Source organism: Erpetoichthys calabaricus, chromosome 17 (assembly GCF_900747795.2).
Source record: "Erpetoichthys calabaricus chromosome 17, fErpCal1.3, whole genome shotgun sequence".
Classification (NCBI taxonomy): domain Eukaryota; kingdom Metazoa; phylum Chordata; class Cladistia; order Polypteriformes; family Polypteridae; genus Erpetoichthys; species Erpetoichthys calabaricus.
Window position 1 is genome coordinate 97,632,350 of NC_041410.2, and position 25,502 is coordinate 97,657,851.

At 48.7% G+C, this 25,502-nt stretch overlaps 2 protein-coding genes across 2 annotated transcripts; both read right to left on the minus strand.

Moving 5' to 3' along the window:
• Positions 1-2,360: 2,360 nt before the first annotated feature.
• Positions 2,361-15,858, minus strand: LOC127525816 (uncharacterized). Its single transcript, XM_051920542.1, has 14 exons — positions 15,554-15,858; positions 13,625-13,729; positions 13,146-13,340; positions 12,925-13,071; positions 12,388-12,516; positions 10,379-10,503; positions 8,007-8,229; positions 7,640-7,787; positions 7,394-7,560; positions 6,779-6,959; positions 6,593-6,701; positions 5,610-5,730; positions 2,979-3,075; positions 2,361-2,882 (listed from the first exon to the last, which is right to left on the minus strand). The coding sequence occupies exons 1-14, from the start codon at positions 15,773-15,775 to the stop codon at positions 2,485-2,487; spliced, it is 2,367 nt and encodes a 788-aa protein (XP_051776502.1). The 5' UTR covers positions 15,776-15,858; the 3' UTR covers positions 2,361-2,484.
• LOC114667617 (uncharacterized) lies at positions 15,851-24,245 on the minus strand. The gene is made up of 7 exons (XM_028822986.2): positions 24,025-24,245; positions 23,279-23,367; positions 21,921-22,060; positions 19,244-19,437; positions 19,074-19,122; positions 16,128-16,309; positions 15,851-16,004 (listed from the first exon to the last, which is right to left on the minus strand). The coding sequence occupies exons 1-7, from the start codon at positions 24,234-24,236 to the stop codon at positions 15,851-15,853; spliced, it is 1,020 nt and encodes a 339-aa protein (XP_028678819.2). The 5' UTR covers positions 24,237-24,245.
• Positions 24,246-25,502: the final 1,257 nt, after the last annotated feature.

Genomic DNA, 25,502 nt, shown 5'->3' on the forward strand with positions numbered 1-25,502 from the left:
CCAATGGCTCTCACTTCATCGTTTATGGGGGGTGATGGTGGGAGGCGCACCAGGAGTCATGTCTGAGGGTGCACAGAGGGAGACTCTTCTGAAAGAATGCCATCCTGTGGCACTGCCCCTATGGTGCCACTCCTTCTATTCATTTCAAATTGATGTGCCTTCATCCCATTCAGACCAGGCAGTACAAAATGGAACACAGTGGACTGGGGACCAAGCGAGGGGCCACCCAACGGAAAACAGAAGACTGCCACTCTGACACATGACATTATGGTGGCATAGCCAGGGGGCGGTCCACCCCGGGGGGGGGCACATTTTTGGGGGCGGCATTATTGGCCAAAAGGCTCAGTACAATTCATGTGTAAGCAGCAGGGTTTGAAAAAAAAAAATATCACTCAAGAATGAAAAAAATAAAATGCTGATTTTTATCTACAAATGCTTCAAAAATAATTTTCAGACAGTCCTTCTGTGACGGCATCAGACACAGCAGTTGAAATTGAAGAGGCGATAAGAAAAATGAACAGAAACACGATAAGAATTTCTAGGAAGATAAACAACTAATTTACAATTTATAATTTCATTTCGTTATCAATCTGATAAACATCCCCACCTATCACTTGTACACTACACTGCTTCTGGTTTTTGTTGCGTAATTAAACTAATAACACGGCTTATCAGTGCGTCTATGCTATATTCTTGTCTAGTTGAGGCTTATAATTATATGTGAATAATTATTGCTGTTTTTCTATATATGAATAAATCTATCTTCATTTTTCTCTATACGTCATTTTAATTTTCTATTTAAATATGTTAACACATTCTGATATGTAGGAGGGCGGCAAAATTAAGCCCCGCCCCGCCCGGCACGAACTCGAGCTACGCCACTGTGACACTGTACTGTAAAGTGCGGCCATTACATGTGGCATTCTTACTGTCACGTGTGACCAGCATTCCACGTGTTGGCAGTCGCACTCAGATGCTCTCGGCTGGAATCACCTAACCGTCACCGGGAGGAGCTCACAGCTTACCTACACCTTTTTCTACATACCCCCCCCCCCACCACCACCACTTCTAGATCATACATCAACCCCCCCTCACTTCTAGATCTGTCTGTACATACAGTGTGTATATACGTGTATAACAGCGCCTTACCCGCATCTCTCTCCCTCTCCATATATAAAGCGATAAAACGTCCGTCCTGGTGGTGTCTGTGCCGCAGCTCAAGTGTAATGTCGGCCGGCGTCCACAAGAGGGCAGGACTTTCCATCAAAAGGCCGACTAAAGGTGGCGTGCATTCGTCTGTCCATCCGTGCATCACGTCATCCAAAAAGGAGCTCAAATATCTTACAAGGAAAAGCAACCAGAAGCACAAAGAAAGAGAAATATTGTCTAGAATGACCAATGAAAAAAGAAAAATGGTGGTAAGGTCTATCTGGCGAACGGACGTTCACAAATGCATGGCGGGAACAAAACAGACGGACTTTCCGGTAAAGCCTGTTTGTTTTTCACTAGGCTAGTTAATAATATTATAGTGCCTTAATGCTTATTATTAAGTGGGCCTTGTAGAAAGGGAAAATTGATTATTATTTTAATATTAAATCATTCTGTTTTAATCATTGTCTTCAGCTGTTTTCACATAGAGTAACACTGTCAAGGGTGCCCTTTGTACCCCAGAGGTAAGCAGGCACGATAAGATAAAAAATTGTAGGGGTCACTGCGAACGTCACTAGAGAGCCTTAGCTCAGCAGGACCCGCCACCCGCCCTCTTTGTGATGTTAAGACTTCAGCGTGACAGCCACGAGCGCCTTAAAGCCGCTCAAGTGCAATGCTGCCACCTGGTGGACTCCCGCGGTTATTGCACTGCTTTTATTCAAGCGCTGCGCTCCACTCCCGACTTCTCTGCTTGTTGACGACACATCAGTTATCATATCAAGGAGCGCAGTGCTATAAAACTTTGGATAATGAAAGGTCATCAAAGTTCACAAAGCTATTAAAGAAAGGTTTTGTCTGAACAGAATCGAACACCAGCGCAGGCTGCATCCTCACGTCAGACACTTAAGGGATGTGCCCACCAACCTTTATATGGTCCTTCCAGTGATGTCACATGCTGCGCTGTCCCAGTGCCTTTGGGACACAAATCGCCATGAAAACCATACAGCAGAAGATAGTGACACCCGAAGTGATGGTGGCCTTATAAAAATAATGACAATAACATAACTTCTATGAGTAAGCCAACATAACAACAATAATTAAAACGATACATTTTATTTATATAGTAAAAAATACAGTAATAGTCTGGATAGAAAAAAATCCAAATTACGTGCATAGTTTCCACAAAAAAATGAAGACCATCTGAGACGATAACATGAAGACCATCTGAGATGATAACATGACGTCAGGCTGTGAGCCACAAGACTTGCTAAGAGTGAGTCACGCAGAGGGAGCCCCCTACTGGTTGTGCACTTACATGGCAGGGCCTGACTGCTCTCACCAGCTTTCCAGAGCTCGGCGGACACTCTGGAAGGTCTTTGGTTTGTCACTTTCCACGACTGGAGCTGGAGCGGGCATGGCCTCCAGTTTGGGTGGCGTGGCAGTGTGGATGCGAGCCCTCACCACTGGCCTCTCCAAATTGCCCAGAAGAACTCCAATCTCCGGACACAACGCGTGCACATCTGAGGCAATGGCATCCGCCAATGCCTGACAGGCCGAGGAGGTGTTCTTGAGCCATTCATCCAGCACATCCACTGGCCAGGCCTCCATCTTTCCATCAGCTCTGTCCACAGACCAGCCTTGCAGGAGGGACTCGCGCAGCCCCGGGGCTGACAGACAGCAGGGATTCTCCAGCGTCGTCTTCAGGATGTCCCTATAACCGGCCAACATGGCATCTGTAAAAATTGAATAAGGACAGTTTTTGATCCTGGCTTTCTCTTTTCATGAGCCCCACGTGTCCCAGGGCTGAGCTGTCACCTCGAATGTCTTACCGAAATGAATGTTATCCTTCAGGGCGGTCACACTGTCATCTCTGTCCTCTTCCCTCCTTTTGGCAACTTTGGAATTTCGGTTCATTGCAATGTAATCCTGTGGAAAAGAAACAAGCTGTGTTGCGTCGTCACCTCTGCAGAGACCCCTAAATCTGTAACCAGACACTTCTCAGACACCTCAGAGCAAATCGATACATTGGCTTATCTCTGTCATTACTGAAAATCCTCATGGGAGTCAATCTTCATGGAAGCCCCCCGAAAAGAAAAACGTGTAGAGGGACTCACTTACCATCAGGCAAAGGAAGAGCAGTGATCACTGGCCATCATGGAGACCCTCTGTACCTCAGTGAAGCTCCTTATGATGTTTGGCATCTCATCATTTATTGATAGAAGTGCCACAAGGTTCAAGTAAATGTCCTCAGGTGGTCTTTTAAGGGTCCACTAAATACTCTCCCATTCTACAGAACTTCTATCAAATGGATTCTCTCCAGCTGATTCTCCATCATTTAATATGTTATTGTGATCAAGGCCCAGCAGCTGTCCTCACAGTCCATCCAATAGACTTTGTCTAGCTTATCTTTCATCATCTATTACAGGGGTCTCATGAGGTCCTGCTACCTGTCCTCAAATTCCGTAGGTGTTCCATCAAATAAACCTTCCATAGCTCATCCTCCATTATCTATTATGGGATTGTCATAAGGAAACCACTGTCCTCAAATTCTAGAGAATTTCTACCAGACAGATGTTCTGTAGCTCATCCCTCATCATCTGTTACTGGAAAAACATCCACAGAAACTCTTACTATATAGACTTCACCTAGCTCAACCTCCATCATCTATTACAGGATTGTCATAAAGAGGCAAGCAAATATCCACAGAAACTCTAGCATATAGACTTTGTCTAACTTATCTTTTGTAATCTATTATTTTGCTTCTCATAAGGACCCACCACATGTCCTCAGCTTGCATAGACGTTCCATCAAACAGACCTCCTCTAACTCATCCTCCATTATCTATTATAGGATTGTCATAAGGACCCACCAGGTGTCCTCAAATTCCGTAGACCTTCTATGAAACAGACCTTCTGTAACTCATCACTCATCGTCTAGTATGGGATTGTCCTAAAAGCCCAGGAAACGTCCTCATATTCCACAGAGCCTCTGTTGCATAGATATACTCAGGCCTATTATGGGATTCTCAGAAGGGCCCACTACATGTCCTCAGATTTCACACACTCACCACATGTCCTCAAATACCAGAGACTTTTAATCAAATAGACTTTCATCCCTTATCATCTACTATTGGGTCGTCATAGGCACTGGGGAAACGTCCTCAGAGTCCACTGATCCTCTGTTATGTAGACTTTGTCCAGCTCATCCTTCATTGTCTATTATGGGATTGTCCTGCGATTCCATGGAATGTCCATCCTGTAAACTTTCTGTGGCTCATCTTTCATCACCTAGCATGGAGAGCTCATAAGGGCCCACTACAAGTAAATACAACTTCTATCAGTTAGGCCTTCTTCTGCTCATCCATTTTTATCTATTATGGGATTGTTGCAAAAGCCCAGCAAATGTCATCAGAATCCCCAGAACCTCTAACAGAGACCTTCTCTAGCTTATCTTTCATCATCTATTATGGGATTTTCAAAAGGGCCCATTACACATCCTTGGATTTCATACACTATCTATCAAGCAGGCCTTTCTCCAGCTCATCCTTCATTATTATTATAAGCTGTGAGAAGGACCCACCACATGTCCTCAGATTCCATAGATGTTCCATCAAACAGACCTCCTCTAACTCATCCTTCATTATCTATTATAGGATTGTCATAAGGACCCACCAGGTGTCTTCTGATTCTGTAGACCTTCTATCATACAGACCCTCTGTAACTCATCACTCATCATCTTGTATGGGATTGTCCTAAGAGCCCAGGAAACGTCCTTATATTCCACAGAGTCTCTATTGTATAGACATACTCTAGCTTATCTTTCATCGTCTATTATGGGATTGTCTGAAGAGCCCAACAAATGTCCTCATATTCCACAGAGCTTCCACTGTATAGACGTACTCAAGCTTATTATGGGATACTCAGAAGGGCCCACTACACGTCCTAGGGTTTCATACACATCCTATCAAACAGGCCTTCTCCAGCTCATCCTTCATTATCTATTACAGGATTGTCATAAGGACCCAACACGTGTCCTCAAATTCTGAAGACCTTCTATCATACATACCCTCTGTAACTCATCGTCTTGTATGGGATTGTCCTAAGAGCCCAGGAAACATCCTCATATTCCACAGAGCCTCTATTGTATAGACATACTCTAGCTTATCTTTCATCATCTATTATGGGATTCTCAGAAGGGCCCACTACATGTCCTTGGATTTCATACACTTTCTATCAAACGGGCCTTTATTATCTATTATAAGTTGAGAGAAGGACCCACCAAATGTCCTCTGATCCTCGTTCCCTTCTCTCCCACTCCCCCCAAACCCCCCCCCCCAAAAAAACATCTTGCACCCACCCCTTCTTAAGCCCATTTATCCAACGGAGGCTCACAAGCCTGTCACATCTGCACAGCTCAACGGTGGTCTGAAGTCCTCATCACCTAACATGGCCGTCACTGACCTGCAGAGTGGAACTGAGGCCCCTCAGGTATTCCAGCTGAGCCGACATGCTGTGCAGCATCCTCCAGCAGGTGGGCAGGCAGCCGTCCTCCTGGGTGGTCAGACCTCGGAGGGCCAGGAGTCTGTTAGGGAGGACAGAGAGAGGTCAAGCTTTGTGACCTGCCTCCATCATCATCTACACCATAAAAGAATATAAAAATACATTTTTTTTTTTTTGCTGGAAGCGGTAGATCTGAAAGGCACTATATTATTATTTTTGTAAAAAATGCACATCTGATATACTTCTGCGGGCCATGCCAACCCTACATTAGGAGGACCTGGGGATGTCCTACTGGTTGGTCAGGATGCACACCCCTGAACAGGCCCCACAGACATCCCCTTGTGGCAGTTCTTCCAGGTAAAGAACTACAAATCCCATCAGGCTGTGCGGTTACATCGAGCCAATGGGAAGGTCTTGTTTGACGTGACGTTTAAATGGATTGTGCTAGCTATGTTTGGCATGTGTGAGGTGGTCCTCGTTGGAGAGACCATCTTGGTATCAATTGGAAGGCCAATGGAAGTTTAAACTGGGGGGGTGGCGGGGTGGGGGGTGCATCAGTAGAACAGCCAAACTATGATGAAGAAACGCAAAAAGATGCCACCCGTTGGACAGACAGAGAACCTTCAGCAGCAGACTGAAGCCTTTTGTCTTGGCAGTGTCCATCGGGCAGGGGTGGGCGAGTGTCATATGTCTGTGGGCTTAACAGCAGTTGTGGACGGGACAGGTGGAATGGGGGCCAACGTAGGACCAAACACCCGTGACCAGAGGAGCTTCTGGATGTGTGATTCATCCGCCTCATCAACTCCTTGATGTTCACTCGCTCAACCTTTGCTGTTTATCATTAATCGGCTCCTTTGGTGAACTGGCATCCTACACCCCTCTACCCATCTGGAAATGTTGTCCCGTGAAGCCCCTGGCTATTTCCACACCTCCCGCCCAGTTACCTGTATGCCGGCAGGAGGTCTCCTCTCTTCAGGTTTTGCTGTATCTGTGGATCGAGGTGGGTGGTCAGCACCTGCAGGTTGGCGCAGCTGAAAGGGTCACCTGGTGGCCCTGGAGGACAAAACAAGCGCAGTGAACTTCCTGGAAGCAGAAGTGCAGGGTGACTTTCTTATGTCTGGGTTACGTACCCGCCGTCCTGATGTGGAAGACCGCCTCTTCAAGGGTTTGGAACAAAACTTGGTAGACCGTGGTGGGCTCATGCCGAGGAAAACAGAGCCAGTCATGTGTCCCGGGGTTCATATAGTACAAGACAAAATGCTTCACCAGGGGGACAAACCTCCAGTCTGGCTGAGAGGGGACCAGGAGTACCTGGGGGGGAAAAACAGCAAAGGGAGGAGATCTAGAGCTCTCAGACCTAAAGCCCACCTGTCCCAATGCTCAGGCTTTGGAGGGGCCAAGTCTTCTCAGGTTGCTTTTGTGTCAAAATGGGTTCAAAAGTGAATGTCTCGGTGGTCTGTGACTCACAGATTTTGGGGGTCTCAGGTCTTCCCAGGGTATTTGTTTGCCTCTACAGGGTTCTGTATTCATGGATCATCTCAAACTCAGGTCTTCACAAGGCCCCTGACTATCCAATGAGCTTTCTCATGACCCCAAAAATGGTGGCCTGCATTGTCTTTGAGGGGCAACCTTCACTTACAGAGCCAAACTTCACAACAGCCTCAAACCGGCCATCAACTGAGATGACCACAGGGGACAGGACATGACGGGTCTTACAAAGCAGAGCACCCCCCCAGTAGAATTACCTTGAGGTAGACCTCCTGCCCGGCCTGCATGGCCTGAATGAAGTCCTCACCAAAGGCAAAGGGGAAGCTGATGACCTTATCCAGCGTCCACCTTTCGTTGCTGCCAAAGAAGACTCCACATGGGGCAAAGCTGGACCTGCGCCCGAGCTCACACAGTTGGTGGTGCACTGCAGAGAAGCATATAACGTCACACTCCCATCACCCGGTGAACCCGCGCTCGGCCTCGATTGAGGGGGAACTGCTTACCAGTCTTGGCATAGGCCTGCAGTACCTCAGGAAGACAGCCAGGAGGTGCTGTGATGTAGCAGAATTCGGTCACTTCCAGGGAGCAGAGGAACGGAGTGAGAGTGCCAAGCCAGGACGCCGGGGCGTGCAGAGCCAAACTCGTGGTGACCTGAGTCGAGAGCAGCAAGAAGACAAAGACCACCAAAGCATCGAGTCAAACACTTTCTACCTCCTGGCACTTTCATGCCCAGTCAACTGGGACATTGTCATTTTTATATTTGGGTGGCTTCAGAGAATGTGTGATACTTTCTGTCCTTCAGGTGGTGGCGGCACACAGTATGGCACATTCACATTATTTAACGTGCGTCTAGACTCCTGCTGGACGTACCTGTAGACCACCGGCCGCCTGCGGTGGAGGGCTTTCCAGAAGCTGCAGTCTGCGGAGCACCTTGGCAAGCAGCTCAGGGTGGGTGGCTCTGGTGGCACTCTCCAAGCCAAAGCCCTCACCTCCAGGACATCGGTAAATGCAATGACCCCGCTCACACAGGGTGGGCTGGCTTGGCAAGATGCGATGCAAGAGATGGCTGTTGGGCTCACCCCACAAGTCCATTCTGGGGGGTCCAGGGATACAGAAGAAAGAGACCAGGAATCCAAAAGAATAAATAAATAAAGATTAGAGATGAACCAAAGTCACATTAGTGATGGACATGTGGTACCCCTGGGCAGGCTGTGTCATGTGTGTATATTGGCAGGTCCTATGGTTGTGAAAAAACAAGTCTGTCCATTAGGGGGCACCAGGATGTGCATTTTTGGGCAGGGGGCTTACAAATCAGGTGGGCTCTGAACAATAAGATGTGAGGGCCACAAGCTCTGCATTTTTTAAGGTTTTTCTTCTGGTTTCTGATTTTTCTATTTATTGTGCTAAATTTCCCTCTGGGGACAAATAAAGTTCTCTGTACTGTATAGTGGAGAAGGGCGCCCTCTGGTGACTGAGGCCTGAACTGCACTTCTCCCACAGCAGGCTTCCCTTGAGATGTTGTTGTAAGAAGTTTGTGTTGGGAGTCATGGGATTCGCAGAAGGACACGAGAAGTGTGTGTGTGTGTGCAATGGCTTACAAAGAACATAATTTGACAAACAAGAGGAGACCATTCAATCATCCACCTTGTTTCATTAGCGAATAGCTAAGCTGTCCTAATATCTCACCCAGACTCTTCTTAAAGGTTCTTAAGGTTTCTTCTTCATCTCCCTGACTCAGCTGTTTACTTGTTTTCCCACAATGCTTTGTGTCAAGAAGTGCTTCCTGGCTTCAGTCCTACATGCACTTCCCCTTGATCTCCACTAGGTGTCAGTAAGTACACAATTCACCTTTAAGATTGAAAGAATTCTGCTGGATCTTCTCGATGGAGGAGGCCTTTGTCTTTGTGTCAAGAGTTCCTCCCTGGCTGGGGTTCCAATTCGTTTTTAAGTCTTTTATTGATGTTACTTTCGTTTATTATGCGCCTTATTCTTTGTTTTTGATTTTCTTTATGTAGGTCAGCTGCCAGGGTTCTGTTTCATGTATTTTTTGGAGGGGGGTTCCCTTAGAGGCGGGGCCACCTGCCAACCACCGCCAGGAGTTGCCCTCCACCCTATAAATCTGGAGGGTCTCCTGCAGTTCCTGGTGCTTCATTTTGAATGCGTTTGCTGTGTTGGTTTGACGGATTTCTCGATTTCTGTATTTTTGCTTTGGATTTCCTTTTCTGTTCCTGCAGAGCTTCACGCCGACACAAGCAGTTTTGTGAAGAATAAATCTTTTAATTTACAAAGACCTCTAGTGGCCATGTTTGGAAGTGTTTTTTGGACACGCAGGTCTTGTTATTTTGAAGACCTGGATGAGGCTCCCCCCCACGTGTCCTCTGCTCAAGACCAATCAGGTTTCATTCTCCCAGGCTGTCACAGTAGGACATGGCCTCCAGTCCCGGGGTGCCCCTTGTTGCCCCCCACTGCACAGCTACGTCTGTCTTATGTCACGGTGACCAGACCTGCGCGCAATCCTTCAGTTGTGGTCTCTCTAGTGCCCCCTACGGTCGATTTCTGGTTGACAGTTTTTAGACTATTGGCTGGCATTTCATTTTTAGCTCAGATGATGAGAATATTTTGTCAGCATAGACCCCTAAGTCCTTCCAGTGGCTTGGTGTCTCCCACCCTGCACTTATAAATGACGCTCCTTTTCCCCCCTCGTGTAGCACTTTCCACTTTTCTAAGATGCTCGTCCCCTTCTGAAGCCCACCCTGGTCCAACGTCCTCCTCGGTGTCTGCCGTCCCTCCAATTTCAGTGTCATCTGCGACTTTCACAAATTTCCTAACTACAGCAGACTCAGTGGCATTAATGTAAACCAGAAGAGGTGAGGGGCCAAGGACCAACCCTGGAGGGTCTCCACCGGTGCCCCCTTTCTCCTCTACTCTGTACTCTTGGTCTTGAGTTCCAGTGTGGTAGGGGACCTCAGATGCCACCAGCTTCTAATTTCCATGTCCGCCCCCTTGGGTGTGGGAGTGCATTGACATAAACAGCCTGTGGAGAACGGAGTAAAACAGCAGCATCCTCAAGGGAGACAAACAAGATGACTCCATCATCATCATCATCATCATCATTAGAGCAGCAAAAGAAATCCAGGGGTGCAAGAACAGCCCATAAACATCATCAGAAGGTGCAAAAAAAGGAAAACTGGGATGACTGGTCTGGCCCACCATTAGCGCGTCCCTCACCTCCCAGGACTCACCTGACTGCTGCCCTTCTGAACTCATTGACCACTCGTGGGTAGGGGTTGGCGGGCAGAGGGTTGGCACCCAGGATGTCTTGTAAGCAGCTGAGCCAGTGCTGGTCCAGTTGGCAGTCCACCAGATACTGGAGTGTGGGGGGGGAAACAAAAGATAATAAGATGGGGGGGCAGGGGCGCAATCTCAAAGGCACACACACACAAACTCTGAAGTGCGTGAGATGGCAGGCGACTTAAAGGACTGCAATCGGGAAAACAGAATAAATCTGAGGCATACAAGCAAAGGGTGGTCAGCGGAGGTCCAAGGGTCTACTGAACAAAACCCAGAAGGGGAGTCAGGAAACGGAGCGAGAGGATCGCAAATCCAAACTTCATGTAACCAGAGCCGAGGTGAAGAGTGAAAAGCGCAGGCAGAAATCCAAAGCATCAGAACTAAACACTCGAGCTTCAGGCTGAATCCCCGACCTTGGACCACCTTGAGGTGCGGGACGCGACCCTTCAAACCGCGGGTCTGCCGACGTCACGCGCCGAGTGCTTCTGGTCGAGCTTACCTAGCAACTGCATAGCAACCATCAACAACAAAAAAAAAAGGCCCAAAATGCAAGCAAGACAAGCTGGCGCTGGACTGTCCCATTTCAGGATGGGTTACCCACCTGGCTGGCATCCCCTACTCTCATTTATGTTCCTTTTCTTTTCTGTTAACTTTGTTGATTATCTGGATTCTGTTTTTCCAAATACCCCCCCCCCCCCCCCCCCTTCCCACCCCACTGTCAGGGCCTAGAAAGGTGGGGACAACCCAGAGTCCCTTGCGGTTCATTGTGGATGCACTCTTTTGATACTTTTGGGATTTACTGGATTTTGGTGACCTTTCTCTCCGTCCGCCTTTCTTTAGATGTTGCGGATCTGGACTGTGTTTATTTTTGGGGTGGCCTTGCCTTCCGCGCCTTGTGCCCCCATTTCTGTGCTGCAGAGAAGTAAAGCTTTTACCTCTAAAGGTCCTTCATTGCCATCTTTGTGACTGGCCAGGGTTTGATGGTACTTCCCCCTCTAGTAGCCATTTTGGGGATATTGTGAGACTTTTATGACTTTTTAATTGTTAACGTCCAGAATTTTTTTCCCTTCTTCAGATAAAACTTTTTACGAGGGAATACGAGTTGCTTGTTCTCTCGAACGTTTCTGTGTGGTTTCCTTGAATTAGAACGATTCATTAATTCACGGTGCTGCGACATTATCTGGTTTTTGCAATGGGGTGCCACTGTGTTGTTATTCCCGTCCCGCTTGCCATGGACCGCCGTTTGTGACGTCACCACGCTTTGTGTCTTCAGTGTGACCCTTTAAATGTGGGACAGAGATTTACTCCGAATCCACGACGCTTCGCATTATAAACACCAAACTAAGGGCGCATTCGCGTTTTCCGATCGACTTTGACTTGTGCTTCGCCATCGAGGCGTCAAATGCATTTCATCTCATGGACTTCGGGACAAACGCAGGAATTTCTTTCAGTTCCTAACAAACAGAAAATGTAGTAACATAAGTAAACGCATTGAGACAGAAACTAAAAGAAAGTGACCATTGGAATCCGAAAAATTCTTTTTCAAGCCCCGGGACTCATTTAAAAAATTAAAACCAATCAGGGTGCCATCATGCCAGTGCCAGCTAAGAAGCAGCAGCCCATGCAATGCCAGCCTCGGCTTTGGGGTTATGCTCCTGTTCTTACAAATAAACGCCATCGTTGTTGTCGTCGTCACGGTGCACAGGTGTGTGTCACATGGGTGGTCACATGTCAGTGTGGGGGTCCCTCAGTCCACTTGTGATCTCGAGAGTGTAAAAGCACAGCCTGCACGTCTATGGCAGAGCGCCACCTTCTGGCCAGTGGCCCCGATGTGTCCGAGACCCTCATTACAGTGCATTGAAAGTTTATGAGAAGACAAGAGAAGAGAAAACCCCGGGTAAGGGGGAGTGGGGTGGGGGGAGCGGGGTGACTCCTCCAGGGAAGAAAGCGAGGTGCCCACCTGAGTGAACTTGGCATCGAGACCAACTTCTCCTCCGCTTTGCCTTTCGCCCGCCGTCTCCCCCAAGTTATAAACAGGCATCTGTCCGTAAAGGAGGTCCTCGGATACGAGCCGCTGGTCTGGGAGGGCCTGCTTGTTAGAGAAACAAGAAAAAAAAACAGATTTAGTGGTGCAGAGCCAGGCAGGTGGGCATTGAGCTGTTCATTTCTTGCCATGCCATGTTGGCATCACGGGGACCTGTATGTTTGCAGTGCACCCTGGCTCAGCTGAAACAGAAACACTTCTAAGTTTTCCCAAAGTTGTGGCACTTGAGCCTCAGGGGTCCTGCCGACTGGGAATGCTTCATCATCACCAGCATCATCATCATCATCATCATCAGAAGGCAATTATTAACATGGCATGCTGGCAAATAGAGAGCCGCCATTAGTGGAAGAGCTGATTAAAAACGAATGTTCTGCAGTTGCCAATCGGTCCTCGCCTGTGTGGATGCCGTCAAGTCTGAGGAGCTCAGGACGGCTGGAAATGGAAGTCGCTCACCAGCAGTGGTCTGCTCACCGTGGTCCGATCACGTCTGGGCTTCTTCATCCTCTGGTCAGCAATCCTTTTCAGGTCAGTGAGGATGGGGACCCACGGGAAGGTGTCAGCCATGAGCTGAGAACCCAGTGCTTCACTGTAAGCCCACCACTGTGGGGAGAAGAAGAGAGCATTTCAGTGACCTGGGGGCATCGACGTGATGAAAAGGGCAACCAGGGGCTCACCTGTGTCCATTTGTCCACAGAGCTCAAGGAGGAACTGGAATTCAAGTCAGCCAACAGAGCGTCCAGAGAGCAATTCAGGACTCGGGTCATAACGTGGAAGTCGCTGGAGACCCCCTCATGGGCCTGGCTGAGGAAGGCCTGCATCAGGGTCTTTAGCCTCGCTGCCAGCACCAGACAGGCCTCTTTACTGCCACCCTGTGGATCAGAGAGGCACACGTGGAACTGATGGGGTAAGAACTGGAGTGCGTAAGGAAGCTCTTGACCCAATGGAGCCAGAGTCCGGTCTCTGAAGTGACCACCAAACCCACCTGGGACGGCACAAACTCAGGCACCACATGAAGCCCCTGAGCTATGGCAGAGTGGCACCAAGGCTGGTGAAACCCTTGGCTCAGGTCATTGTGGGGCTTTCCAGCAAATATGCCTCCTTATCAATAATTAAATTAGAGAAGAGCCAAGGTGGGCATCTTAGAGCAACTCACCTTAGTCTGACGAGAGAGAAGATGGCAGATGGTCCTACAGAGGCTGCGGATTGTCCAAAGCTGACAGGCGGCACCATGAACAAAGGCATTGATCTGTCTCAGGGGCTGAGGAGAACAACAAACATCATGATCATGATGAAGAAGATGAAGAAAAAGAAAAAATCTGGCCATGATGATGACGATAAAGAAGATGAAAAAGAAGATGATTTGGCATCTTCTAGATGATGGGATGGGGTGAGGAAGTAGGTGAGGATCCACAGCATTGGAGAGGAGGTCAAGTGAAACAGAAAGATGACCAAAGCCTACGGTAAATGAGGAAGGGTGGGATAACGATAAACCGACAGCCACATTGATATCTGTTCTCTCTTCAGAGGGTCCATGGGTACCGCCGGGTTGACTTTGGGTTGCTGACGGGAGTCCCGCATGAGGCACATGAACTGCATTGTGAGGGGGCGCTAGTTACGGCACTACGGCCATGTGGCACGATTACCCGAGGGTGATCCATTTGAAGGATCAGCTGGACCAGGCCAAGGGGACCCCCACATAACACCTGCCTGCGGCAGACAGAGGGTCAATTCCGAAAGGAGAGACAGGACCGCGTGTCTTCCTGGAGGGCTGCCAACCGGCATCCTGAGTGGTTTCGTCATGTGGTGGGTGCAGCAGTGTGCTGTACCAGTGCAGGCTCCCCAACCTGACCTGACGGCCACCAGTCAAAGAGAGGACCCCTAAAGTGTGAGACGCCATCAACACAGTGACAGTGAGTGAGCTCAAAACTAAAATACAGAGGACGGTGCGAGGACCCCTAGACACACAGGGCAGTGGGAGGACCCACTGTTACAAAAGACCATGAGAAGGACCATTGAGGCAGAGGACTCCTAGAGGGCAGAGAGAGAGAGAGAGGGTGAAGTGACAGAACACAGTGAGAGGACAAATAGAGACGAAGAGAGAGAAGACCCGAGGTGACAGAAGACAACGACAAGGGCCATTGTCACAGGAGGACAATACAAGGACCAGTTCAGAGAGGTGACAATGAGAACTCCCATGGGTACAGAAGGCACAGAGTAGACTGCGGTAATGGGACAGTGAATGGAGGACAGCAAGAAGACCCCAAATTGTAGAGAGGACATCTTAGGGACAGCCCTACCTTCAGAGATGCAGTATATGATGAAGAACACTAGAGACAGAGTGAAACAGTCAAAGACGAATCTGGGAAAACCAAAAGGTTGCAATAGAAGCAAAGGCTCTGTGGGTCCAGAGAATTAATATGGACAGAGATTGAGGACAACATGAAGACGAGGAGCATTTGGAAGAAATTATTAAGGTCTATGGTGATGAAGAAGAATGGAGAAAAGGACAATCTGAAGAGGAAAAAGCAAGAAGAACCGATGACATGAGACGTGTCATGAGTGAAGACAACAAGAAGACTCATCGCCAATGGCCTGATCAATGTGATGACATCGAGATGAAATGAAGGCCTGGGGCGCTGGTCTGAAGTGAAGGAGGACTGCACCATAATAATGAAAACCATGGAGAATATGAAGGACGTCACTGAGGAGGAGGAGGAGGAGGAGTTTGAGGGGCTGACAGGAAATGGGGGCCAAAGAGATGAAGGATGGCATACAGGTAAATGAGCAGGGCGAGAAAATAAAGATGAAGAAGAAGAAATGGAGTAAACACTGAGGAGGAAGGACAGTTTGAAGAACCTTAGCACTTTGGAGAATAAAGAAAGACGAAGGAGAAGCGGGTGTGAAAAACAGACAGCAACCGATGACAAGGTGACAAGGAGTGGGACATTGGAAAGTGTGGCGACGAAGAGCATGAAGAGAAGACTGAGACTGAGGACAGTGTGACACAACAACAGGAAGAGGAAGGAGCGAGGAGAAGCTGACCATCATCATCATTATCATCATCAAAAGCGAAGCTCCCTACCTCCAGCTGCTGGTCTTCGCTCACATTGCTGTGGTCTCCAAGTTCAAGAAGCAGGATCAGAATGCACAAGTGGGCAGCGAGAAACGGCTGTCGGGACGGGTGCAGAGCAGCCAGCTTCTTCAGGAAAGTGTCCCGAATGGGCCCGATGGGGTCACCCCGTGGAGCAGGAGACCACCCTCCAGACTCTCCATGGTGCACTGAGAAAACACACAAGTATCGCATCACATGAGATACCCTACAGCACTGTGACCCCCAGTTTTGGAGTTCTGCCTGTAGCCAACCAGAATGCCAGCCTGCTTAGGCCTTACAGGGGGGTGAACGCCACTTGCCTGTGGGGCCAGGGTGCCCCTTTGCTGGCAGGAACATCCGGACATAAGCCTCCGCGTGCGCTTGATGGAGGAACACACTGGAGTACAAGTGGATGAGGGGACACTCGGAAAAGTCCAGGACCCTGAAAGAGAAAAATTGTCCAAAACCAACCTGAAGGGTGCGGGCATCACAAACCAGCAGGGGGGCAGAAGGTGGGCAGCAGCGGCCAACTAATACGAGGAGCATCTGCTGAAAGGAAACTCACTTTTCTCCTCTCAGGGTCTCTGACGTCTGAAGGACACAAAGGCTGTAAAGCTTAACTCCTCCTTGGAAGGCCGCGCCCTGGGGGTCCGTCCTCCACACACAGTCGGCCTGCACGGGGAGCTGCGTCTTCAAGGACCTTTGGACGCCGGACAAGAAGGCCGACCTGCGGGCTTCCACCTCCTCCTGATGAGAGAGCAGTGAGGTCAGCGCTGCCGAGCTCCTCTACACGCGTGACAGGCAGCGTTCGTCAGGAAAGGCGCTATATTAGACCAAGACAAGAGGAGCAGAGCAGTTCTCTTCGGGACATCCTCAGGGGTCTGCCCTCATTGGCTTTGATTCATTTTGAATGCGTAAGCTGTCCCCAAGCCCACCCGTCTCGTCCCTCTTAAATGCAGCACGACACAGACAAATGGCCGTCTCGCCGAGGGCTAACGAGGCTCTCAGACTCTGCAGAGTCAGAAAAAAAAATGGAGACGGCTGCTGGCCTGCTGGACCCTGGCACTTAGTGAAAATGAAAAACGGCCCCCGAGGTTCCTGATTAGCATTCTCAGAGCTTCTCTACCACAGCATGATGTGTGGAGAGCAGCAGAGGAGGGCATCACTGACACCAGGAGACCCGCCGTGCCAGCATCTCAATAGGAATGCCAACTTGTCCCGGCCGCCCCCTTCCTTTCTTAGAGTCCCTCAACACACGACTGGCACCCCCTCGCAGGTCCGGTGCCACCTCAGGTTTGCCCTTTGCTGCAGGATTCCTAAGCCCAAGGGCGAGTCCTGGCTACCTGCCCCTATTTTACCCATAAAGCCGTGAGGAAGGCTGCATGCCAACGTTTAGGTAGTTGTTGTTTTTTTTGTGTGTGTTTTCATTTTCAGGTTTATGTTGCAGCTTTATTTTTTATTTTTTGTGAGATTCAATTTTTATATTATTTTGCTCATTTTGAAGTCTGCCCTCACTGTACGTATTGCTGTGGTTCCTAATGGGAGTTGCTATATCGGAGAAGGCGGGGACGGGGGTAACCAATAGCAATGGCGTAGGTCACGTGACACCCAGGACATCACGGAACGCCCTCCGAGTCCGATGACCCGCCCACAACCCTAAACCATACGCTGCGATCACCTGCTCGGAGTTATCAAGTCAGAAATACCACGTGAACGCTCGGCCAACCCGGAATTACAATTCAGTCAATTCAGACAAAACAAAGCTACCCGAACGGTCAGAGTTGTGATGCAACGCCGGCTTTTCACCTTATTTAAAATTATTATTTAAAATAACAAAAGGATAAATCTCTATACAACTGTCCAGGAGTCTGTCCGATTGCTATGTCTCTTGTCATTCCAACAGATGGTGCAGCATCACTCACATTAACACTGCTTTTACCAATCCCATATCAAATGATTTATAACAAAGACATTTGCATTACATTCGTCATTCTGACAGAAGGCACATCACACACATTAGCACTGCTGTCATGAATCCCATAGCAAATTACATTTAACAGAGACATATGCATTGTATGGTGCTCTGTCAAAGCTAATGCTCAGCTCTATGTTGATTTCTTCGGTTTTAAGCCGCACAGCTATTTTTAAATGAAACATACAACCTGGTCGTCCCAAACATGCCATTTTTTGGTTGAAATGCATTTGGTGGGAAGTGCAACATAATCGTTACCTTTACTTTGCTCTTTATTTCCACAGAAATGACGTTTTATCTTTAATTGCATTTTACTTTCTGCCGACCAAGTAACAAATCAATGGCGACCTCGCATTGTTCCGAACAGTCAGAACGGAAACCCACGTGAACGCACTGAAATTGGAAGGTGAAACACGTGGACACAATAGCGGCGTCACCAGGCATTTGGTGGGCGTTACGTGACTGACGTCAGAGGTGCAAAAGAAATGACGAGTGCAGAATGCAGCGGAGCTCACGATGTGACAGGACGGGGAGACACGAAAGGAGAGCGCAGAAAGGCGACGATCCGGGCGGGCGGCGCATGCGCACATGTTGGTTCATCGAGCTCGTTTTAGTGATGCTGTCCGGTACAAGACGCGCGCCGATTGCTGCGGACTGTTGATAAGGAGTCCTCTCGCGAATGAACACGGAGCTCGTAGTAAAGTGATGTACAGTTGTTTCAAGGGAAGTACTGTTTATACAGTATATTTCATTAGGGGGGGCTCTAGCTATTCTAGGTTGGGGGATTATTCCGGCTGTTACAGTTTGGTGCTTGAAATGTCAAATGCTCCTTCTCAGAGAAGAAGACGCAGGATCGGTAGCGCTTGGTGTTGTGCTTTCTCAACTTGATTAGAAATACAGCGATTTCTGTCACATCTGCCCCAGCGTCATTATTTGAATTAATTGACGGTCCACCAGAGCTGATACATTTATTTATTTTAAACGTCGCCTTAACATTTGCGGCGTTTGTATTTAATGGCAAGGCGACCCTCGCCAATTCTGAAGACCGTTACTCTCGGTTGTGATCCGCGCATTAACGTGACACGGGGGCAGTTCGCTCCGTTTTTTTTTTTTTTTACTACATTCGGTCTTCTTCAACGCTGTGAACGTCCCGCCGGAGCGCATAAAGCACGCGGGAGTTTTGATTTTCACGGCGCCATCCCTTCATGGACTTTGCCGCTGAAGTGCGCATGCCCAGTGTATGCCAGGTTACTGTTCTGTTTTCGGGTCCTTTTGTGAATGAAGCGAGAACGACACGCCAGTGTGTGATCGGAGATCGTTTCGCTTTCAAAATGAAATCCTGGTACCGCGGACGCTGCCTTTTAGTCTGAGCTTCTCATTAAGAGCAAAAACTGAAATTGTGCGTGGGGCACAGGCGCTTGATTGGGATTTTCAGACTTTATACCTCAGCCCCTTTGTCTCACTTTTCCTGTCATTTAAGAATTGTAACATTCAGTGAGAAAGGCGCTATATTATATACGAGTGTGCTGTGGGACCTACCTTATTGAACAGGTCAAAGTGTCCTTCGGAACTGGACGGCACTTTCACCCTAAGAGGTAAAAAGAAAGACGCCGTGAAATGACGAGGGCAGACGGGAGGACTCGCTGACTCCTGTACTGAATGCCAAGTGCCAGCCGGTGACGTGCCCGCTGACTGCCCGTCGTGCTGACCTGAGCAAGTAGTGGCGGCCCTGCTGGACGGTGCGGAGGACGTCGCCGAGGACACAATCCGCGTACAGCGCCGAGGCTCGCTCTGGGTCTGGGCCGGCGATCACGTACAGCTGGAGGATGGCGAGCTCGTGGGGCGCAGGGAAGAGGGTGTCTGAGAAGATGGACGGGCCAGTGAGGGCCGGGAGCACCTGGATCTGAGAAAGAGAATAAAAGAAAAGAAAGAAAGTGTTTGTGAATTAACAGATGTGAAGTATGAACAAAACGACAGACAAATAAAAAAAAAACAAATTCATAAGCAGTGTCAGAGGGTCACCTTCTGGTCTTATCAGAGGTAAGCTCTACACTCCAGGACACAAGGGGGCGCCGTCATCCACAGTATTATATCAGAGAAACCGACCAGTGAGGGCAACTGACGCCTCATCTTTCTGGCCAGTGACTACAAAGCCAAGCCACTCCTGGGAGGAGTCGTCTCACTTTGGGAAGAGCAGACCACCAGGCAAAGCTCCAACCTGAACTTGTGATCGCTCTTTAGAGTTTGACTCACTTTGTTAGAAGACAATTTGTGTTTTGATTTGTGTTTCTCCGGCTGTGCTCCCGTTTATTTTTTTGTTGGACATCACGAACAATAAAATGCATCACATTTTTTCATTCCAACAGATGGCATATCACAAATAATTGTAGTAATAAAATGCACTGTATTGTTCATTCCAACAGATGGCACATCGGACATTTCCACACACCTTCCAGTGCAGCCAGGATACATCAGTGATGTTACTCGGGGTCATGAGGTGTTTCAGGTCTTAAAACACCCTCACCCGGGTGACCCAACTGGAGATGATCAAACTCCAGCTTGTGTCCAGGTAGCCTGCATGCTCCACGGACACCCCCCCCCCCCCGCCCCCCATGCTCTTAATCCAAAGTTATTGTGAAGCCTTCTCAGCAGATTCTGTGATGTTCTTGATGAACTTCCTGTTGTGCAGTCCTGTAATCCCATGGATCTTGAGGGCCTGGTATAGAGACTGGCCTTCAAAACCTCTACAGTCCACTTCAATGGGCTCACATTAGGCCCTCCATCCACCTTGCTCACCAGCCCTTCATGCTTGGCTTTCTTTCTATCAAAGGCATCTTCCATCACAAAAAAATTATAGTAATAAAATGCACTGCATTGTTCATTCCAACAGATGGCACATCACACATAACTGTAGTAATAAAGTTCATTGCATTGTTAATTCCAACAGGTGGTGCACCACAAATAACTGTAGTAATAAAGTTCATTGATTTGTTAATTCCAACAGGTGGTGCATCACAAATAACTGTAGTAATAAAGTTCATTGATTTGTTACTTCCAACAGGTTGTGCATCACAAATAACTGTAGTAATAAAGTTCATTAATTTGTTAATTCCAACAGGTGGTGCATCAGAAATAACTGTAGTAATAAAGTTCATTGATTTGTTAATTCCAACAGGTGGTGCATCACAAATAACTGTAGTAATAAAGTTCATTGATTTGTTACTTCCAAGAGGTTGTGCATCACAAATAACTGTAGTAATAAAGTTCATTAATTTGTTAATTCCAACAGGTGGTGCATCACAAATAACTGTAGTAATAAAGTTCATTGATTTGTTAATTCCAACAGGTGGTGCATCACAAATAACTGTAGTAATAAAGTTCATTGATTTGTTAATTCCAACAGGTGGTGCATCACTAACATTTGCAGTAATAAAATGCATTACATTTTTTTCATTCCAACAGATGGCATATCACAAGCATAACCACTGCTTTTTCAAATCGCATACCAAATGACAAATAATGGAGACACAGCAACCAGACAGACACACAGACCCTTGCCCTTTTACTAAGGTGGACATATGTGTATATTTAGGGAAGTTAATGTGGGTGGTGGTACACTTAGGGACAATCGGAGGATTGTACCATCACAGCAGGAGGTCATCAAGACCCCGCAGGTCAAGTCTACAATCCATCTGCTGTGCGAATGCCCCACCGTGGCTCACGTTTGGAGGGCGTAGATTCATCGCCTTTTGGGGTCGACTTGCGCCTCATACCTGATAAGCTGAAGGCCATTTACGGTGTAGAGCCTTTCTTTCCTTTTGTGACCCATTGTCTTGCCCTGTGATGCCCAGCAGTGGCCCGTGCCTATCATGTCCGTCTGCTCTGCTCTCTCTGCGACGTCCACTTGACAGACTGGGCCCAAGGTTTGCTGCAGAGTCAAGTACTTTAAAAGCCGCACTAATTTTTAAAAAGACACTTGACACACACGTGTGCAGCCGAAGGGCTCACAAAGGGTTAACTCCGCGCCAGACCAGAGGTGGCAGAGTGCACTGAGCCTTCCTCTTTTGCATTGGCAGACCAACTACAGGAGCGTTTGCCTGGACTCGATGACATCACTTTTCTGGTTCCTGTCCTGAGGACGTCACTTCCCCTGCCCGGCTTTAAAAGCGCCATGTTTGCCTATTGGACTGAAGTCTGTTGAGACCCGTCATTTGGAGCCAATCTGTCACTTTGGCAGCCTGATTCAAGTATACGGGTGGCGGCCCCCAAACTTCTCTTCTGTGTCTGCTCAATCATTTCACACACTGCAGACCACCTGGTCTGATCACGTGATGTTCCCACATTACGCTCAAACTCCGGAATGACCCGAAAAACCCGGGCACTCACCGTGTAGGGCTGGCCGCAGCGCAGAATGGAAAGAGGCGGCGTGACGTCTTCAATCAGCCAGGCGGCCCGCTCGATGGCAGGTGGGGAGACACAGCGGAGGACCACCGGGTGGCCCCAGACGTGGGAAAAACCCTTAGAGCCTATCAATCAAAAAAGAAAAAAACTTTTAAAAAGGGAAAGAAACAATAAAAAAATGTAAATGAGGCAGCGACCGGCGAGGAGCTCACAAGCGAGAGGCTGCACGGCCGTCGGCTCCTCGCTGCCATATCTGCATATCGGTGACACGTTGATCCCGTCACGGAGGGGCAGTCACGGGTGGGATGATGGACTGGATGTTTCCGAGAGCTAATTTAGTCAAAGTTGAAGCCTGCATTTCAGAAAAGTCCATCAGGGTGAGCCTGAAGAAGGTTGTGTATTCATAAAGGTGGCACGACGGAGGAGTGAAGTGACAGGAAAAGAAATCAATAAGCGCAGGACCAGAGAGACAGAGACGTAGAGCTTCATAGACCCCCATAAGGGACGGAGCCGTCCTGAGAAGAAGAGGATGAAGCGGGTCGGCTCCTCTGCCCAAATCCTCGGGGAGGACCCTACCTTGGGTGGGCTCACAGAGTGGGTGGGTGATGGGGTGGCCTCTGACCTCAAATGAGGTGGACGAGGAAGACAAACCGTGGAGATGGCGGCCGAGGAAGGAGACGGGCGCCAGTAACCCTCGAGTGACCACGGCGTTGGACGATGGATTAGGGTTCCCCATCCCTGGGGGTGAGAAAACGTCAACTAAATAAACGCCATAGAAAAGCACACGTGACATGAAGATCAGTCAGCACATCAATCACACGACACAACCAGCGAACCCGAGCATCAAACACTCAACACCAAAACCCGAAATACTAAAGAATTTTCCTTATTTTACTGTTTTTGGCGTTTGGGCAAAGCGCTAAGTTGTGATGTGAACAACGGCGACGACTCCTCCAAACACGAGAGACCACAACGAGCATTTCACGGTGATCTTCAGATCGGTGCTTAGGACGATGACGTTGCGTTTGACGACCATTTTAAGGAGACGTTGAATACGCGAGGGGCGTCGGCTCCTTTCCCTGCACACCAGTGCCCTCTGCTGGCCGAGGTGAGCAGCGCCGCACCTCCCTTAACGCAGAGACCACTGAACCGGAGCGGACAGTCGGACTGCCGAGTGTGGAATTTGGAAGCTGAGGTGCAACAAAGGGGGGGGGGGGGGGGGGGTCATCCTCAAACACAGACCACCACATGCCCACCATTGTACTTGGTCGTACCACCAGTTGGAGCCTCCCGTCAAGAACGGCGGCGTACGGAAACTGCGGAGCGACATGGCGGTGCCTCACCTGCGACGTGTCCAAGAGCGGTGGGCTCAGTGGGGAAGGTCGTGGAGCTTTGGAATCCCTCTGGGATGGTCCAGGAAGAAAGTCGGATTCTGTAAGGTTGGGGGGGGGTTAATAACAAAAAAAAGCAAATAAGTGTGAATGTCATACTTGTTCCTGGAAAGCCCCCCAGACTGATATCTGCTTGATTTGCTGACCCCTTTTGTAAGTCACTTTGGTAAATGGTGTTTAGGGGTCTGCGGTGAGTGTACTCAGGCCGAGGGTGGGGGGCATAGGAACAACACGGTGGTCTGTCGGAGTGGCCCTCGGGCGTTGATGGGGAAATTGGCTGATCACAATTTCAGCCAGCTTCATCATTAGTGTCCTGGGGGTCTTAATTGAGGCACCTAAACCCACCAGGGATAGGCAAGCAGAGGGATGTGGCGAGATCCAGGGGACGAGGGTGGAATGGCGGGCGAGAAGGGGCTTCATGTGGGGCAGTGGCGCTCGGAGTGGGTGGTCACCACTGAATTACAGAACCATCCATCCATTTTCCAACCCGCTGAATCTGAACACAGGGTCACGGGGGTCTGCTGGAGCCAATCCCAGCCAACACAGGGCACAAGGCAGGAACCAATCCTGGGCAGGGTGCCAACCCACCGCAGAAGTACAGAACCTGAATAATTAAAATGAGACCCCCGGCACACTAAGACAGCTGAGAATGTGACCAGTGTGTAAATGTCACTATCGTCACCGGGGTCCAGACTTACCGTTCGGCCTGTTGGCGGGCCCTCTGGACGAACACGGGGTACGGGTTTCTGGGGACCTTGGCGCCCTTCATCACTTCCACACACGTCTTCTCCAGGCTCTTCTGAAGTCTCTTCTCCACCACATATTTGCACAGTCCATTCAGATGGCGAGCAGCTGCTGGCTCACTTGAGGTGGGCAACGCCGGTCTCTCGGTGGTCCTGCTTGTGGCCATTAGAGAGTGCAGAGCGTCCACAGGGCTGAAGAAGAAGAAAGATGAGAGAAAAGCAGAGGAAGAAGAACAGGAGACATGTTTTATGGTCAACAGATTTCATAGCCATTTGAGATCCTCAGTAGCGTGAAAGGCGCTATAAAGGTGGGCTCAGTGCACTTGGGCTGAACCTCCGCAGTAAAACAATCGCAGCCAATTGAAATAAAGCAAACATTTTTTGTCAACAGATTTTCGAAAGAAACGGACTTTGTGGTCTTCATGCCTTCACTTTCACCTCATCGTCAACCTTTTTTATCAAAGAGCAAAAACATTTGAAACGCAGAATGTGGAGAATGGAGAGGAGCGACGATCGGGCACCTCGGAGGAGCTCAGCTGCTGCTGCTAAAAGGCATTGGCCCGCTGATCACACCCTGAAAGCCGAACGACGCCGTACGAGGACCAGGCTGCTTTTCCATGGAGATCGAGAACAGGTTCCACTGAAAAAAAATCAAAAAGCCCCGTAAAGATGGCGGCAGAGTTGTGACGTCCCAGTGGGCTCCTGAATGGCAACTGCGAACCACAAAGGGCTCAGCTCGCCTCCTGCAAGGACATGAACGATTTCGGGTTTGCCCCCGGACCCTCTTCACAAGCCAAAGACCCAACTTCACAAGTGAAGGACCCTTCGGAGATTTAAAGAGAACCACGTGACCCAGTACAGTAGTACAGTGCCAGGAAAGTGGAGTTTTTTCTCCAGCCGTCTGGAGTTTTCTTTTTGTTTTGTTTTCTGTCCCCCCTCGCCATCGGACCTTACTCTTATTCTATGTTAACTAATGTGGTCTTATTTTAAGTTCTTACTTTGTCTTTTATTTTTCTTTTATTCATTATGTAAAGCACTTTGAGACATTTTTTGTATGAAAATGTGCTATAGAAATAAATGTTGTAAAGAACCAGCATTTCTAAAAGTGTAGGTGGCACCTTAACATAAATAAATAAATATTTCTATTATAATAAAAAAAAAATCCTGGGACAGACGAGACTTTTTAACCTGCTAAATAAAATAAATGAATAAAACTTACTGAACCCCAGACTAGCAGTCAGGTGCCGTTGAGGACAGCGAGCATCAAACAGCGGGTGACGTGCCAGTATGCGAGGGGGCCACGGAGACCCTTCTGTCGCCACGTGTCCCCTTTGTTGGATTAAAAACCAAACGCATTTCGTGGTTCGCCACGCCTGTCAGGAGTTTGGCGACCCTCCGATGGCATTAAACGGACGGACAGACAGACGTCGCCA

What these genes read in the sequence shown, in the direction of transcription:
- LOC127525816 (XM_051920542.1), bottom strand. Translation starts at nt 15,775, where the DNA reads ATGCGATACTTGTGTGTTTTCTCAGTGCACCATGGAGAGTCTGGAGGG. An exon ending in GCGAAGACCAGCAGCTGGAG is followed by an intron (nt 13,730 to 15,553) that starts GTAGGGAGCTTC and finishes TGTTCTCCTCAG; the next exon opens with CCCCTGAGACAGATCAATGC. An exon ending in GAAGGATAACATTCATTTCG is followed by an intron (nt 2,883 to 2,978) that starts GTAAGACATTCG and finishes CAATTTTTACAG; the next exon opens with ATGCCATGTTGGCCGGTTAT.
- LOC114667617 (XM_028822986.2), bottom strand. Translation starts at nt 24,236, where the DNA reads ATGGCCACAAGCAGGACCACCGAGAGACCGGCGTTGCCCACCTCAAGT. An exon ending in GCCCGCCAACAGGCCGAACG is followed by an intron (nt 23,368 to 24,024) that starts GTAAGTCTGGAC and finishes CCAACCTTACAG; the next exon opens with AATCCGACTTTCTTCCTGGA. An exon ending in GAGACCCTGAGAGGAGAAAA is followed by an intron (nt 16,005 to 16,127) that starts GTGAGTTTCCTT and finishes TTTCTCTTTCAG; the next exon opens with GGTCCTGGACTTTTCCGAGT.